We start from the raw sequence: 16604 nt of genomic DNA, 5'->3' as shown, positions 1-16604 counted from the left end.
GTTGTTTCCTACGAGCATAGAAAAATGTAACAAGGGCATCACGCCTTGACTGTACAACTCTTGAACTAAATGTGCAGACTACAGGGCAACAATGCCTACCAATAATAAATATGTGTGGCTCTTGCATTAAAGAACAACATGTATAAGTCACCACTAGAAAAGAATGTCAAGTTAAAAAGGAAATCCATAATGGAGACTAAGTGCAGGCCCTGCAACAGTGACACCACTTGAGGGGCAGGACTCTGAGGAGACAGTCCAGATGTTGGGTTTAAGGTGATTTTATGTGCCTGAGGATCTGATCAGGAGGCCAGCCAACTAGCCCTTGGAATCACTTGGCGGTCAAGGTGTAGGTCCAGTCCTTTTCACTCAGGCAGTCGGGCAGCCAAGTACCAGTGCAGCAAAGTAGAATCCCATCTTGCGGCAGGGCAGCACAGCAGTCCTTCTGAATCTTCCACAGGTCCAGAGGTGTACTGAAGAGTTGGGTCGGAGGTTCCAATATTTATACTTGGTGTGAACTTCAAATAAGAAAAAGGGTCTGGAGGTTTCTAGCTCCCCAAAGATGTTTGGAATTTCCTGCCTCCCTGCCTTGGCCCCAGCTTGTTTGGGGACACAAAAGGCTAGTGCAAAACTGTTGTATAGCTATTTTAGACATGTTTTAGACACACTGTTTTAGCTTACTAGGCCTGCCGCCGTGCACTTTAATCCAGTTACATTTGATTCAGCAATGCTTTATTTTTCTAGCAATAGCCACATTTGCGGTGCTGTTTTATTTTATCTCGTCGTACTTTCGCCTAAGAAAGCATCACATTCCTTGTAGAACATTTATTTCGATTTGTACTTTCTCCAAGGCTAGTCAGATAGGGTTGCTGACAAATGTAGTATGCTGTGTCTCCAACATTCACAGAAAACACACTCCTACGTGGGGACCATTTCTTAGAATGTCAGTTGTTTTATTATAAAAACAACCCATTGTCCTAGACACGTTAGAGGGAGATTCCAGCCAGATGACGACGACTGTTTGCCGATTGCTTCGCTGCAGCTACTTGCTTAGATGGCCGGACCCCTGATACACATGGGGACAGTGTCTCTCTAGACTACAGGCTTCTTCATTCAGGTATGTGGGATGATGTATCCCCCCGGGGGGGCAACCCGAAGGGCAGATTAGGCTTATTACGCTGTGCTCAAACAGTGTAGGTAGAGGAAATATATAGCACTAAGTATTGACAGTCTGGTAGGACTGTTCTTTTGTTTTGCTCTGTTAATCACATGCTTGCTTTTATTGTGTTTTATCATCCTGGTTACCGCAATACATGCCTTTTTATTTTAGATGCAGTGACTTTAATAAATCCTTATTGAACTATATTCTGTCTCTGTTGTCCTTGCCTGTATGAGACTTTCAGTAACTGAGAGAAAGGGATGGGATCTGATTGACCACGATTCCCCTGAGAAGTTTTCCTTGTCCTGTGCCCAGTTGCCACAATCATCTCTGCCAGAGATGAGGCGCTGCTAGCTAGCCGGAGAACCCGGATTAGGCCGACAGGCGTCATGTTGTGTGGAATAAAATGTAGTAGCCACAATCCATGTGATCCGGTCTCCCAAATCCAGTAGCCTCATTAGTATAATGGGAACCTCCGAGACATGGCGCTGCCAACGTTTGGTCAGGCACTAATATTCGGATCCTTCTGAGTATCTCTATCTCAACTAAGGCTAAAGACACCTTGATACTATATATGGAGACGTCCATGGTATTGAGGATTTCCTCCTCAGCTAAATAAGTAGTATCTATCTTGAGCTGTAGGTTGTTCAAGCTTGAACCTTAAAAGGACCAATCCCCACTTGGTGTCCTTATCTCTGAACATACATCTACCATTAAAATGGCAAACCCACAATGGGTAGCAATTTCAGTAAATATGCAACCACCCCTCACTGCACATTTATTGGCGAACGGCTTAACGGCCCAGCGGGGGGTCCAGTTACATTTGTTGTTGAGGCTCATCCAGCCTATTGAAGAGAAATGTTTTACTCCAGGGTCACTTTTCCAGCAGTAGATGGGAACACAAATACAGTTCACCACTACACACCTGCAAACATACCTGCACAATACAGAGCTTAGCATATTTAGAAATACCTTTAGCTTATCAAGATCATAATAACTGGCTTGATGGCACCCTACCACATACAATATTACACACTAGGTTAGGTCCTCTGAGCAACAATGGCCCGACCTGGCCTTTATTGGCCACATGTACACCACACCCTGATGCAGCAACCTTAGCGGTAGCTGAGGTTCGCCTCCTATATAAAGAGCTCACGACGATATACATACTATTAGTACAGTTTGTTATGCAGACATTAAATACTAACCCAGAACATGCTGCCCCAGTGCAACAACATGCAGTCATTAACCCTGCGACTGTAAATTCGATTATGGGTAAAGTACCCACAATGTGGGAGGAAATTCCATTTTGGTTAGTTCAAAAAAATTAATGCGCTGAAAGCAGTTTTTCCCCATATAGGACCTCAGGACAAACATAGAATTCTCACTATGTGCTTGCCATTCGGGATGGTTCCCACAGTTGAGAACTGCAATACATGTGGCACGGTATTTGTCACACTCTATACTACCACACACGGTACACCAACACTTGCCAACCTTCCGGAGGTGTTAAAACAAATTCAAGATGAATACCGGGCTTCCCCGGGCCTGGATTTGGGGATGCAATTAATGGGCAATTTTGCCACAGTATCCTCAATCATATTAAGTAACCTTAAAGGGGAAGCAGTTGCACTAGCGGTGCGCATGCGGCTCCAGGACGTTCCTGTACAGGATCAAGAATGTGAGCGACCAAAGATTATCGCAGAGACCTACTCAGTATTGGTCGAGATAGTCTGGGGGGCCAGACCGATAAAACCACAATTTCAAGGCAGATCTAATAAAGATACTATCAAATAAGCGCCTGACGGTTCAAAAAAATGCTCGGATAAAAAACAACAAACACCTAAAAAAGAAAGGGGAGAATCTCCGCACGCGGAGACACCACAATATAAGTGTAACCTTAGAAATGGGGATAATATGAAAATCCTCAACAGATATCAATATACTGATACACGCCAATCTTGTTCCTTTCAGGACTCACCGGAAAAACGCAGTGAGAGAGGGGGGCGGTCAGAGCAGCAAACTGAGTACGTGAAACCGAGAAAGGACTCTCAACGCTCGTCTGAAGTTTCAGTTTAAAAACAATAAGAGAAACTTCCCCAACAAAAACCCCAATTTAAAAAGAAAAAGGTGGCAGCAGTTGCAATCTGACATGCCACTCAAGAGGAGGGCTTTACTGAAGAACAGGAAGTGGGCACTGGCACTGCTCAATAGTGCAGCAGAGGTCACAATAGTTTGCCAGGATCTTCAAGAGCATCTGGAGGTGAAAGCAACTGATAACTTCTTACAAGTTGAGACTGCAGGCATGAGTGTCTCCACACCCAATAGGGTGTACAGAGTAACTATTTAGTTAGGAGGGGACATTGAACGCATAATTGACGCTATCTTTTGGAACTGCGTTGATTCTATTTATGACATCTTGCTGGCTGAAAAAGACTGGCCACCAGAATTCATCCGCAATCTGGCGAACAGATCTGCCTGTCCCACTACTTTTATCTGTGAGCCAGCAGTGATATTAATATTAATTTGAGAATCACCTTTTAAATAAGCATGAGGTAAAGTTGAGGCTATCTTCAAACATTCCCATGTCATAACAAAGCTGTCAATTTAACTGAACGCTTATACAGAAGTGTTTTTATTCAATTTGAACCAAGGAAATATGATCTTTACTATATTTTTCAGTTAGCATCCTATCCACTATATGTGTGATTTTCCTAAACAATTTTATGAGCCAATGTGCTCATTACTGGTTAGCTAAATTGATTATAGCAGGGGATTTTAATTTTTGGGCCAATGATACAAGGGTAAGCTCTAAATACAACCAGTTCATAGAGTTAATGAATTAATTAAAGTTAGCCCAACACTAATCATTGTAGAGGAGACACACTTGACATGGTATAAACTTTTGATTGCTTAACTGAGAATAGCACGATTGAACTTTGTGCCTGGTCAGATCATTGCCTTATTTATATTGCTTTAATAATGCCCCACCGTGGACAGAAGCAAAGCCCTGAAGCAAAAGTTAATCAAAATTGCATAAGTTTAACAAAAAGAAAACGCAGGAAGTGTTAGATGAAGCTAGACTACAGTTAAGTGATAGCCCTGATAAAGCAGAATACGTCTTTCATAACTGGCTCGATGGAGAAGGACAATTGTGTGCGCCCCGGGTATGTAATCGTGCAATTACACGGACAGCACCGTCTGCATGATTCATAAATGAACTGGATGGTAGAGGCAAAGTTACAATTGAGACCTTCGGAGCATAGTGCTGGGAAAACCATGACAAGCTGAGTAAATCTCTGCTGAAGAAGGGTGTGACCGAACACAGGAAGCCAATTATCCAGTCTAAAAGAACGCATTATTGAAATAAAACATGTAATGTACAGAACTACCAAAAAGAAATGTTCAGAATTTTGCACAACTTTTCGGCTTTGGATAGATTCAAACAAACAATTAAAACCCCACAAGAAAGTTCTGAGAATTAAAAACTTAGTTCATACAGAAAATAAAGCTATTTAAAGACACAATAGCAAACAGCCCCGAGTCCACCTATGACCTGACTGAGGAAGAACAAAACCAGACGCAGATGGCCACCTCAAGACCTTGGATCTGGAGACTCCACAGAATCTCAGATCTAAAATTAAATCAGGCTCCCTTCTCGACCTGTGTCCCAATCAAGTGATGCAGCGGACAGCCCCCGTTAATAGAGGGTCCCTACCAGCATTGCTAAATGCATCCCTGAATATGGTTAAAGTACCCGGAAATGTAAAAAAAAAAAAAAAAAAAGCCGTAGTGATCCCCCTGTTGAAATAAACTGGTGTTAATCAAGAAATACTCAAGACTACCGCCCTACTCCACTCCTGCCAGATAGTGCCAAAGTCTTGGAGGTCCACGTAGCTCAAGAAATTAGCAACCCTATCCAAAACTCGAGTTTCCTGGATACCCAATAAGCTGGATTTTGCCCCAGAGATATCACAACAGTGATTTTATCCATCACTGGTGATCAGAGAACGGATCTCAATGCCAGCCTTAGTTCGGCCTGGCTACTGTTCCATTTATTTGCTTCCCTTGACACAGTAGATTATAAAAATACAACCGGCTCAGGATGTTGGTATCTCTGATACAGTCCACAAATGGCTTTACTCAATTCTAGATAATAGATCCCAACCAGTGCGGCTATCCACATTTCAGGCTGCAGCGATTAGAGAAGAAAGTTGGGTACCACTGGGTTCGTCATTATCAGCATACTTATTCAACGTTCATATTAGACCATTATTAAAATAGCTAGTAAATGTGGGACGTCTGATCTGTAACTGAGGACGACTCCCAGATCCTTCTTTGCCTAGATGGCAATGCCCCCCCCAGAGTAAATATTTCAAGAAATAATACACTTCATTGATGGCCGGATGGGGGACAATCACTTGAAACTAAATGAAGAAAAAAACTTAAGACATAGTGATGAGTAAAAGTCTAATTCTCTAGTCTAGCCAGTCTAAGGAAATAGGACCGCTTCCCGAACCTGTGCCAGGCGGAACGCCTGGAAGTCCTACTTGACTACAGCTCTCTTTGAGGCCACACCTCACTGCTGTGGTTTCAAATGGAGTGTGTTTTCCTAAGAACCTCCAGGAGGCTGCTCCCAATGTCTCTTCAGAGGTTCTGAACATTAGGACAGAAGTTATTGGAGCAGGACTATGCCAACATGACTTATCTTGGACAAGTAACACATTAACCCCGCTTCGTTCTAATAGTTTCATGCGGTCACAGACCTTTATTTATTTAAGTCTAATTGGATAAAGTGCCGCACTATACAAATGGTGGCAGTGTACAGCCTTAGTTTACCCAGACAGATGTTTTGTGTACACAGTGTTTGCTTTTCAGTTTTGCTGACATTTTGTGTGTGGACTCTTATTCAGAAACTGGCACCGAACTCACATTTTCACTTACGAGAAGGCAGTGAGATGAATACACTTATCTATGTAAATCCGCCATAACTTAGTTAAAACTAATAACAGAAACAGCAGCCATAACATTGTTGTCGGATATTCAGGAAACAAAGTTCACTGGTGATGGCCATTAAAAAAATAAAATAAAATTGAGAAAGCAAATATGCTTAAGCGATTCCGCATGGGAGTGGTTTTGTGTGTGTGTGTGTATGTGTGTATATATATATATATATATATATATATATATATATATATATATATATAGAATCGTGAATGTGATATTGAGTCAGTGTTGGGTAGATGCGTGTGAGCGTAGCTGCATGCGATGGTGGAGCAGGTGCAGTAGAAAAGTCCCTATAACTATGAAGGGCCCTCTGCACCCCAATCACGGATGTTATTACTATCCCAGAAAGAGCCAGGGAGTGGAGCATTTTCTGTAATTGCATTAGGGCCTATGGCATCCTTGCTACGTCACTGAAGAGATGGATGAATGAGTAAAAGACCAAGGACATGGATATGTATAGGCTGAGCGAGCTGACATATGAAACAATAGTTGAACAATTGAGGACATTAACGGACGGCCAAAAAATTTGAGATTTTGTCAATGGATTAATGAGAGAGTGTATGGTTCCATGCAGAGAGGTTAGTGCAATTTCTATAGTCGTAGGCTTCAGATGTCAGTATTAATAGTGTTCTGATACATGGTACACTGTAATCTCTGTATAAATGGCAGCTACTAATTTCTTCATAAATCTGCGACTTGTGATGAAACAAGTCACCCAATATAAAGACAAGTCAGAACTCGACTATTTTAAGGTTATAGTCCAGTTCTGATGTTACACAGCCGGTGAAAGGCAGGTCAGGTCAGGTGACAGAGCATAATTAAAGCAGCTGTTCAAAGCAATAATCAGAAAATGTATATTTTCTTTCTTCTGCTCTATTTTAACAGTTTACAATGAAAAACAGAGAGAATGAGTTTATTTTTTGCACTCCTTAGAGCAAAGCTAGAATATTTCTGCATGTTTCTACATGTTCCAAGTTACTGTCGTTTTTTTAAGTGACTTGTATTGAACGGTTTCTAAGATTTGTTTGCAACAAATATCTAATAGGTTTTTGATGTGTTTAGTTTTGCACTAGGTTTTATTTGTATACTTCATGTTAGCAAACATGCTCACTCTTTCATATGAAAGAGCTACGCACCAAAGTTTTAAGTGGTTTGAATCAAAGGTGATCATGTGACGATGAGTTATATGAGATGAAGTACCCCCTGGCGTACATGATGATAGTGCAAGTCACCTCGGAGTTCCATAAACGTATAAAGGAACTCCTCAGAGACTTGCAGTCTCCTTATAATGTACGGAAGTGGGTACTTTATCCTTTACATAAAATGCTAGTGTTATAATAATATGCTGAGAAACTCCAATATCATGCCACTGCAAGCACTACATGAGATCTGGACACTGCCATGCCAATAATGACCATAGTATATGTTAAGAAGAAGAAACCTTATTATTAAGGAACTACACCACTGGTGTACGTCATAGTTCCAGGAGTGCATACTGCATGTCAAAAATTACCACCATTGCCAAGAGTTACTGTGATTATGCATTTTCAGATTTGCCTCATCACTAAGTAATTAATAGTGCCTATTGGAGTTGCACAATCACTCCTTAACCTTCACTGCATGTTAAGATTTGCCCCATCACTCAGTAACCATTAGTGCATTTTCACATTCGCACAATCACTCATTCGTCGTAAACGCTAGTTTAGATTTGCACGTGGAAATCTTGAGTGACAAACTAGATCTCAATCATTACATTAAGCTTAGTTTCATGGGTGCAATTGTAACATCACCCACCAACCAACACAATAATGCAGTACCACAGCTCATTACTGAAGTTACTTTCAATTAATCAGAAATGAATTTACAGTACGTATAACGCTGTTTTAGCGAGAACACAGTGGCAGGATTCATTGATTCAAGGCCCAGGTTAGCGATTTGGAATGAACTCTTTGAACTGAGAGCCATTCTGCTTGAAGAGGCTATAATAATCTCTTGATGGTAATCTGCCGGTGACACTAGGTGGCAAATCTAAGAACTTTGTTAAGGGAGTGTCCATAAAGTGCTATAATTTAGAATAACAATAATGAAACAGGATGCCTAACAAAATAAGTTAAGCCAATTAAACATTATGGCGTGGGTAATTCATATTCAACGGTATTGCTAAGAGGCGAACATAAGTACAAAGGTTCTTAACGCCCAAAATTGCAAAATATATATATCACAATATATGGACAACAGTATATGGGGGAGATCCCAGACATTGTGGCTGTCACCTGTGAGACTACTGGGGCATGGATTAACACAATCTTTTGTTGATTGTAGACTCTGAAAGCTTAGTGGGTTAGAGGGACTTTACAGGCACTTCAGAGGTGAATCAGTCGAAGGCTAGCACCCGAGTGTACATTAAGCTGGGGATGACCAGTGCTGGTTTGAAGTAGTAGGGCTAAGTGTCCATCCATACCAGGTTTTGAAAGTATGACAGGTGACCATGTCAGCGTGGAATGGGATCGGACAGCAAGACCTGTAATGTTTGAATAAGACGCGTGAGGGTTTAAAGGAGACAGTCCTATAGATAAGGTGGGGATAAGCTTGCAGATGACTCCAGGCAGCTAATGGTTCTTGCAGGATGGGCATCCCCTTCCATGTCTACTTTCCCCACCACTCTTCTCAGGTAACCCTGATACAACTGGAATAAGGTGGACTGTTTGGAATGCACTACTCATCTCTGACAGTACCAAACGAAAGGATATATTTTGTGGGACAGAATTGGCTTTGGGCACATTAGAATACAATACTAACTTTCTGGATTACACTTATTTATTATTCAGGAAATGGATGCGAGCACAATATTCATTTCCACAAAGCCTTCATCTATGACTCAAGTCACTGATTTTTTTTTTCTTCTTCTTCTTCTTCGAGGAAAGGGTGTGTGGTATATCCAGTGTTACTGCTACATCTATATAAGTAATGTGTGAATGACAATAGCTTCACTGTGACCTATCTAGGTGATTTATTCAAATTAACCCTCGCATTGCTGCTTTCTCGCAGTCATGTTAAGGTTTGCAAACTTCCGGGTGTGCTTGTGCTGCCAGGAAGTGTCAACATATTGATTTCAGCCATAAGGATTCACAAGTGGCTGAGGCCATCTTGAATACACGTATCCGTAGTCATTTTTAAAAGACTAAAATGTTTTTGTGCCATTTGGATCATGTACATTGCTTAAGATTTGTTACACTGCACAGTCATTTCACGAAGCAGATTCACATCACAGCACTACACATAGCTTAAAAGACAATATGTTCAGTAGCCCTGAGACAAAAGGTACAGTTGGACCACAAAACAACTCTATAGTCGTCAATTACTTAACAGCAGCAGGTGATTTTAAACATGAGTTATTTCGAAGCACAGAGCCCGCAGAGCTGAGCGCTAGGACCAGCTGCACAGGCCTACAACTGGCCCTGACCCCATGCCACATCAAGAAAAACATGTGCTTTCTTTTAGCTTTCTATATTCTAAAATTATAATGCAACCCCGCACCAGCTAACCCATATGCAAGGAAACTAGGGTGTGCTTTTTAGGGTCGAGCGCGCAAAGCCCTCTGTCCCGGTTATCTCTCTACGGGCTTTAAACCACACCCATCAGTTTGGTTGGCTTGTGGGCTTGCCTTTTAAAATTCGCTTGACTTGATTAGTGAAAGGTATGCATACGTCATGCCTTTCCCGGTGTTTAGCCCTCCTCGAGCGCACCAACCAACTGCTGAAAACATATGAGGCTCCATGTTTTCCGTGTGGTTTCTGGACTACCTTTTTTCTTCATTTCACAGGCAGTGCGATCTCGCTGGGCAGTAGTCTTGCCTTTGCAGGACATCGGCCGTCACTGCAAGTGAACTTCTGTTTCCTTTTGTAGGTTTCCTTCGCGGCCGTCGGCTCGCTTATGTGAAACTGCTTATCTTTTCATTTCCAGTTTATGTGGCAAGAAAAGTCCGGTTAGGAGTTTACAACGCTAATTACTTGTTAACAACAATTCTAACGTCTGAAAATCAGAATGGCCCATTCATTGCTCACCCAGAAATATTCCACGAAGCACTGTAGATAGTTAACTGATGTGCAACTACTAACTGATATTGCACATGTCCTGGAACGAGAGCCCTACTATTCTCCATAAGGCTAATGTATGTTGAATGGTTGTGCTGATCTATAACGTTGTTTGCCTAAAATTCATAAAGTTTTATTTTTTAACATTCCACATATTTCATAAACCTTAAGTTTGCAAATTTGTAATTAAAGTGGTAAACAAATCCTCTAGAAATACATTTTTGCAGAAGAAAAATCCATCAGTGCCTACTTGTAGAGGGAGCCTTTGCACACCAAAAGAAATTGATTTTGCTTGAAGTTACTCTTTCAGCCGGAAAACAGTACAGGGAAAAGTTTGGTGAAATTTGCAACTCTGAAGAGTGAATGTTCAGTATCCTGCCCAATTTCACTGGCAAAATTACAACTTCACAGACTCGTCTATTTTCTTTTGAGTAATCGGAGCTTGTCCAAGGGCAGAAACTTATTGTATCAAAGGACAACTTCGATATGCTTGCTGGCGGCAGCGCTGTCAATTTCCAGAATAGCCTGACCTATGCTGTCAGAGTTCTAGATGTTTTAGGCTGCCTAGGTCCGTGCTGCGGTATAGCCCCAGCTTTCCAAGCCTCACTAAGGCTGTGAATCTATTAGAGACACGGGAAAGGACGCAGCGTGCACTATAGGATGCTTATGAGGTGGTGTTGCTGGCTGTACAGCTCATGCGTAGCTGTGCACTGTACTGTAGTGCACTGGTGAATGGCAGCTAGGGAACGCTTGCAAATGGAGTTTCAACAGCACAAAACCTGGTGGATTTGCGACAGTTACTTGGAGGTGAATGGCCATCTGGGCCCCATTCTTCCGCAAGCAAGGTGTCACCGCCCCTCATGCTCCCAGAAGAGTATTTACACGTCTAGGCCAGATGGTGAACCAGTTGAGTGTGGAAGACTGTGCGGGTGGGTTGCATATAGAAACTGACATGCACGTTTCTTTTACAAGCTGGGGCAATGTAGAAACCGCCACGAGCAGTGCATTATTTACATTGTTTGGACTGGTTGAATACTTGGATTTAACGGTTCTTTGCATATCGTGACAATGTTGAAACTGGCATGAGCAATGTGTGCTTTGTGTTACTGGGGTCAGTTTGGCTACTAACATGGGAATAGAACGTTAAATGCTGGCGTGATGTTGAAATGATATTATAAAAATGTTTAAAATACTGGGGCAGAGTGAAAACTGACATTAGCAATGTATGTTTTACATACTTAAAGGAAATATGTTTTCTAGCTTGAAACGGCAACTTACTCGTTAGTTTTGAGTGGGAAGTGATATTAGCAGTGTGCTTCACGTACTTGGGACAGTATAGTTACCGACATTTGAGAGGTGTTCTGCATCCCAGAAGCAATGTAGAAACCGGAATGGACAATGCAAACTTAGCTTAGTGGAGGAGTGGCAATAGGGTTTTACATCCGGGGACAAAATAGTATACTGGCGTGGTCAATATGTTTTACAAATTAGGGAGCAGTGGGGATATCAGTGGTGCTTTACCTACAGGAAGAATGTGGCAGAAGTCATCATGGCAACTGGCATGACAATGTCCTATATTCCAGCATGTGCTATACAGACCAATACCTTATGCATATGTGCATAGCACTGTGAGATCTACATGCTGGTGGCAACTGTTAATCACTTGGCCCTATGATCTGAGATCCCGTCAGTTCAGTGACCTCGGGGCAAGTAAATACCTTTCACCAATCCTAGAAACCTGACGAATAGTGCAGGCCCTTGGCACATTTAACCTCCTTCAGGTAAAACGAGTGGGTTTTGCCTTTTTTTGAGCATCAGTAATCACCCGTGACGTTCTAGCATACTAAGCATACGCCTAACATATTGAGCAGCAAGTACGAATGTCGTATTATTTACAGCAAACTGATATATATTAAAAGGACCCTAATAAAATTGGTTGGAACACGCTGGAAAATATAAGCAACACTCAGATGTGTTTCGGAAATATCCTTGTACATGATGGCAATTGCTTCAATATCTGGTAAAAAATAAAATAGATCCTTACATGGATAGCAAAATAAAGTTCTTTTTTTTACTAAGGCACTATTTAAAACCAGTGTTATTCCCTGGCACAGTAAAGATTTCTGATTTTTTTCCAGTAAGGACACTATATTAGAAAATACCTACTCCTTCTGTAGCACATCTGTTTGCCTCCTTTCCATTTTTTTTTTTTAGGTCCAGCATAGCAGCGCGCAAGCACTGCTTTTCCGACGTGTTGGTATGTATCTGGGCTTTTGACAACACCCACATGACGCCCATCTCTACCACTCGTTGGTGGGCTTGCCCTTAAAAAATCCTTTGATGACATTGGTAAATGGCTTAGGTTTGTCCCTCCTTGGGGAGGTTTTGTTACCGCCTTAGCTATCTCCCCTGTTACATGGCTAATTGCACTTTTGCAGATAAGTTTGACTGTGAGCAAACTTTTTTCCCTTTGTGTTTCTCCTCACGCTGATGCTCATGCTGGCTGTGGCGCTGTGAATCGGCTCGCGGATATTTAAACTGTTTTACTTTTAATTTTCAATTTATGTGGAAAGAAAAGTCCAGTTAGGAGTTTACAACGCTAGAAGCTCTAACTCGAGCAAATGCGAGACCCGTTGCATTGCAAATGCTTGTTATATTCTGTGACTGGTGGCTTCCAGATATATTTAATAAAAGAGAAGGCAATGCTCATATAGGAAAACATGATGGTTTCTTGGAGAGTTAAGCTGAAGAAGTTGGGTCCTCCAAATGCAGCTTTTAAGGCTGGTTAGCGCTATACAAATAATGCATACACAAAAATTCTCTATCACTCCTTATTTCTTGACACGCCATATTGCTAAATTTCTATGGTCAATTCACATGTGTGTGCATGTCGTCTTAAACTTTGTTCAACAGTTTGGACGGCTTCAAGTTACACTGAATTCAGTTCCGAATATTAAAAACAATGCAACTATTACCTAAATGACCTGGCTCTGGGAGTGCTTGGGTGTTTCATTGTTAATTTCATACAGAGCCTCCACAAAAAGCATAAATCACCAATCAAATCACTTATGGAAGACAAATTGACACACAAATATCAAACTTTACCTCTGTAAGTGTTCCACAGGTCACTCCTCCACGAAGCACTTTATCCAGCAGATCAAGATTTGTGGATAGAAATGCTGAATATGGGTTTGAGGCTCTTGTAGTGTTCATTTCATATGCCTAAATGGAAAGATGAACATTATTGGTGTAGCCTTTCAAGTAGACAAACCTCGTGGTCTTCAAACGGTATTTGATGCAGTGTCGTTCTGCCCTAGCTCTAAACTTTTTAAACTTCAATGGACTTGCCGGTGATTACACTTTGTCTGTACTCATGCAAGACCCCTACCAATCTCATTCACCACTGGGGGGCTTGTTTTCATGGGGACTTGCTATTAAATCCTTCTAATTCTCCTCAACACTTCATTTTCAACGAAAAGTCCTCTTCTAGAAACTGAACAGACATTTGATGGACATGCTTGAGCCAAAGGTTCTAACCTCTGGGAATGCCTTGGGTTGGTTACCTCCTGTGGAGATACAGACAACCTAATAAGCGACAGAAATTAATCTAAGAGTTATGGCCTTTTAGCTTTGAAGTGTTAGCCCAAGAAATTTCTTCAGATTTGTGGTTCCATATTTGGTCTCCAGGTGGAAATGCCAGCCTCGTTCACAACGCCCAAGAGTGATCAAACGCATTGGTGTTGCATTTTGTCTTACTCAGGATTTGGTCTAAACTGTGGATAGACTGCCACGTTTGGGATGCACTGTTGTGATTTCCACACAGTGAATTATATTCTGTACTGCCAGACACAAGTAAAGTCACAAAAAATGACACAATATTCTGTGAATAATTAACATAATCAACAACAAAACTATTTTATACAATTACATTTAAAATACATTTAACATGTTCATGTATCAGTGTTCCATGCACATGGCAGCAGTTACAAAACTGTTCACATGTTAATGTTTGGTTGCAAAAATCTAACTCGAGGAATCCTAGAACTTGGGATAGCCGTTTACATTGCAGAAGTCTTAGACCTATCTTTTGGGCATCAACTTCAAAACACAGTTAAATGGGGTGTTGATGTTATGTAACAAGGTTTGTTGTAATGACATGTAAGGAACATTTTGAGGCAAAGGTTAAATTTTGGGTGAAGATGTCTAGGTAATGTTTAAAATGCACAAGCTAGGACAACATCTATATCTTTTTCAAGATGGTCAACAGTAAAATAATTCCATTACCTTCTAAAAGTTTAATAATAAACCTAGCAAACAGGATCTGCCGAGATCCCTTTGAACCAGACATATTCCCCCTAGGGTTTCAATTTTAAATGAAAAATATTTGTGGGTAATGCTTAACATCTATTTCTATTATCAGTCACTGTAACAGTGAATGGGGGTCCACACATAGATGTAGGTTTAAGTAGATTTAAGTAATAGTACCCCACCAGAAGCATGATGTCATTAGAAACAAAAACCAGTGACATCAACCTATTTTCGCCGCACAAGGAGTCCAGTTGCAAAAGAGAAGTCTTTTTGGTCCTGAGACTTCAGGGAACAGGAGGCAAGCTCTATCCAAGCCCTTGGAGAGCACTTCTTCACCACAGCCAGGGAACCTTTGAAGTGGGGGGAGACTTCAAAGAGTGGCATAGAAGTGCACCAGGTCCCCTTTCAGTTCAATCCTGTCTGCCAGGGTCCCAGTAGGGGGTGTGGCAGTCCTTTGTGTGAGAGCAGGCCCTCCACCCTCCCAGTCCAGGTAGACCCATTCAAAATGCAGATGTATGCAAGTGACGCTGAGTACCCTGTGTTTGAGGTGTGTCTGAGTGAATGCACAAGGAGCTGTCTACTAAACCCAGCCAGACGTGGATTGTAAGGCACAGAAAGATTTAAGTGCAAAGAAATGCTCACTTTCTAAATGTGGCATTTCTAAAATAGTAATATTAAATCCAACTTCACCAGTCAGCAGGATTTTGTATTACCATTCTGGCCATACTAAATATGACCTTCCTACTCCTTTCAGATCAGCAGCTACCACTCCAACAATGTATGAGGGCAGCCCCACTGTTAGCCTATGAAGGGAGCAGGCCTTACAGTAGTGTAAAAACGAATTTAGGAGTTTTACACTACCAGGACATGTAGACTACACAGGTACATGTCCTGCCTTTTACCCACACAGCACCCTGCCCTAGGGGTTACCTAGGGTACACCTTAGGGGTGACTTATATGTAGAAAAAGGGGAGTTTTAGGCTTGGCAAGTACTTTTAAATGCCAAGTAGAATTGGCAGTGAAACTGCACACACAGGCCTTGCAATGGCAGACCTGAGACAAGGGAGTTAAGGGGCTACTTAAGTGGGTGGCACAATCAGTGCTGCAGGCCCACTAGTAGCATTTAATCTACAAGCCCCGGGCACATATAGTGCCTTCTACTAGGGACTTATAAGTAAATTAAATAGTCCAATTGGGTATGATCCAATGTTACCATGTTTAAAGGGAGAGAGCATATGCACTTTAGCACTGGTTAGCAGTGGTAAAGTGCGCAGTCTAAAAACTAGCAAAAACAGTGTCCACCCTAAGGCTGTCAGGTCTAACATTGCTGATCCATCTTGGATATGTAGCTATGAAAATGTGACTGACAATTTGTGCCTTTTCTTCTAGATACCAATTGCGCTAATTATAGAATTCTCACTTAGATAGATCGTTTTTCCAATTTTATGTTTTTCTCTAAATTGTTTTGCATGAAGACCCACATGATGATGCTAATCATGGTTAGGTAGGCTGTTAAGGGTGACGTTGACAGTGACAAATGACTGACGAGCTAATTGCTGAACTCTGCTATTAATGATGATATTATTTGGCATATGTAGGTACATTTACGCATATGGTTTTCTTCAAATTATGTTATGATGTTTTGCATTAACGATTTAATCTTTGAGTTGATTGAATAAAGATTAATGTAATGAATGATTTAGATTTGTAATCAATAGGGAAATAAAAATTGTTTAACTCTTCACCGAGTTGTGGTTATTCATGAGAAGATGTTCATTAATGGTAGTTTATGCTGATTATTGTTGTCTCCGATAGTCAATGCATGACTAGGATACTCCATGCGATCCAAAAGGTTCATCGACCTATACACATCCCCTTGTAAGTTTACTTACTAAGGACCAGGCGCGCTTGCACTTTTTGTCATGTTTTTGCATAGCTTTTTTTTATTTTATGCAAGAGCTGCTGTGTACTCGCAAAGTAAAGAAAATGTCTAAAAGCAAAAATACTTTTGCCTCAAAAAGCACACATCGATATACTAA

The 16604-nt window shown here is 41.3% G+C and overlaps 1 protein-coding gene across 1 annotated transcript in view; it reads right to left on the bottom strand.

Moving 5' to 3' along the window:
* RAD51B (RAD51 paralog B) overlaps positions 1–16604 on the bottom strand; it is a 259728-nt gene that overhangs the window by 109180 nt on the left and 133944 nt on the right. Inside the window, exon 4 of the mRNA XM_069207689.1 lies at positions 13363–13479. Coding sequence (XP_069063790.1) covers positions 13363–13479 — 117 coding nt within the window. The remainder of the gene's footprint in view (positions 1–13362; positions 13480–16604) is intronic.

The sequence above is a fragment of the Pleurodeles waltl genome, chromosome 9, assembly GCF_031143425.1.
Source record: "Pleurodeles waltl isolate 20211129_DDA chromosome 9, aPleWal1.hap1.20221129, whole genome shotgun sequence".
NCBI classification, from domain to species: domain Eukaryota; kingdom Metazoa; phylum Chordata; class Amphibia; order Caudata; family Salamandridae; genus Pleurodeles; species Pleurodeles waltl.
Note: the sequence above shows the minus strand (reverse complement) of the source record. Positions and strands in the feature narration are given on the sequence as shown.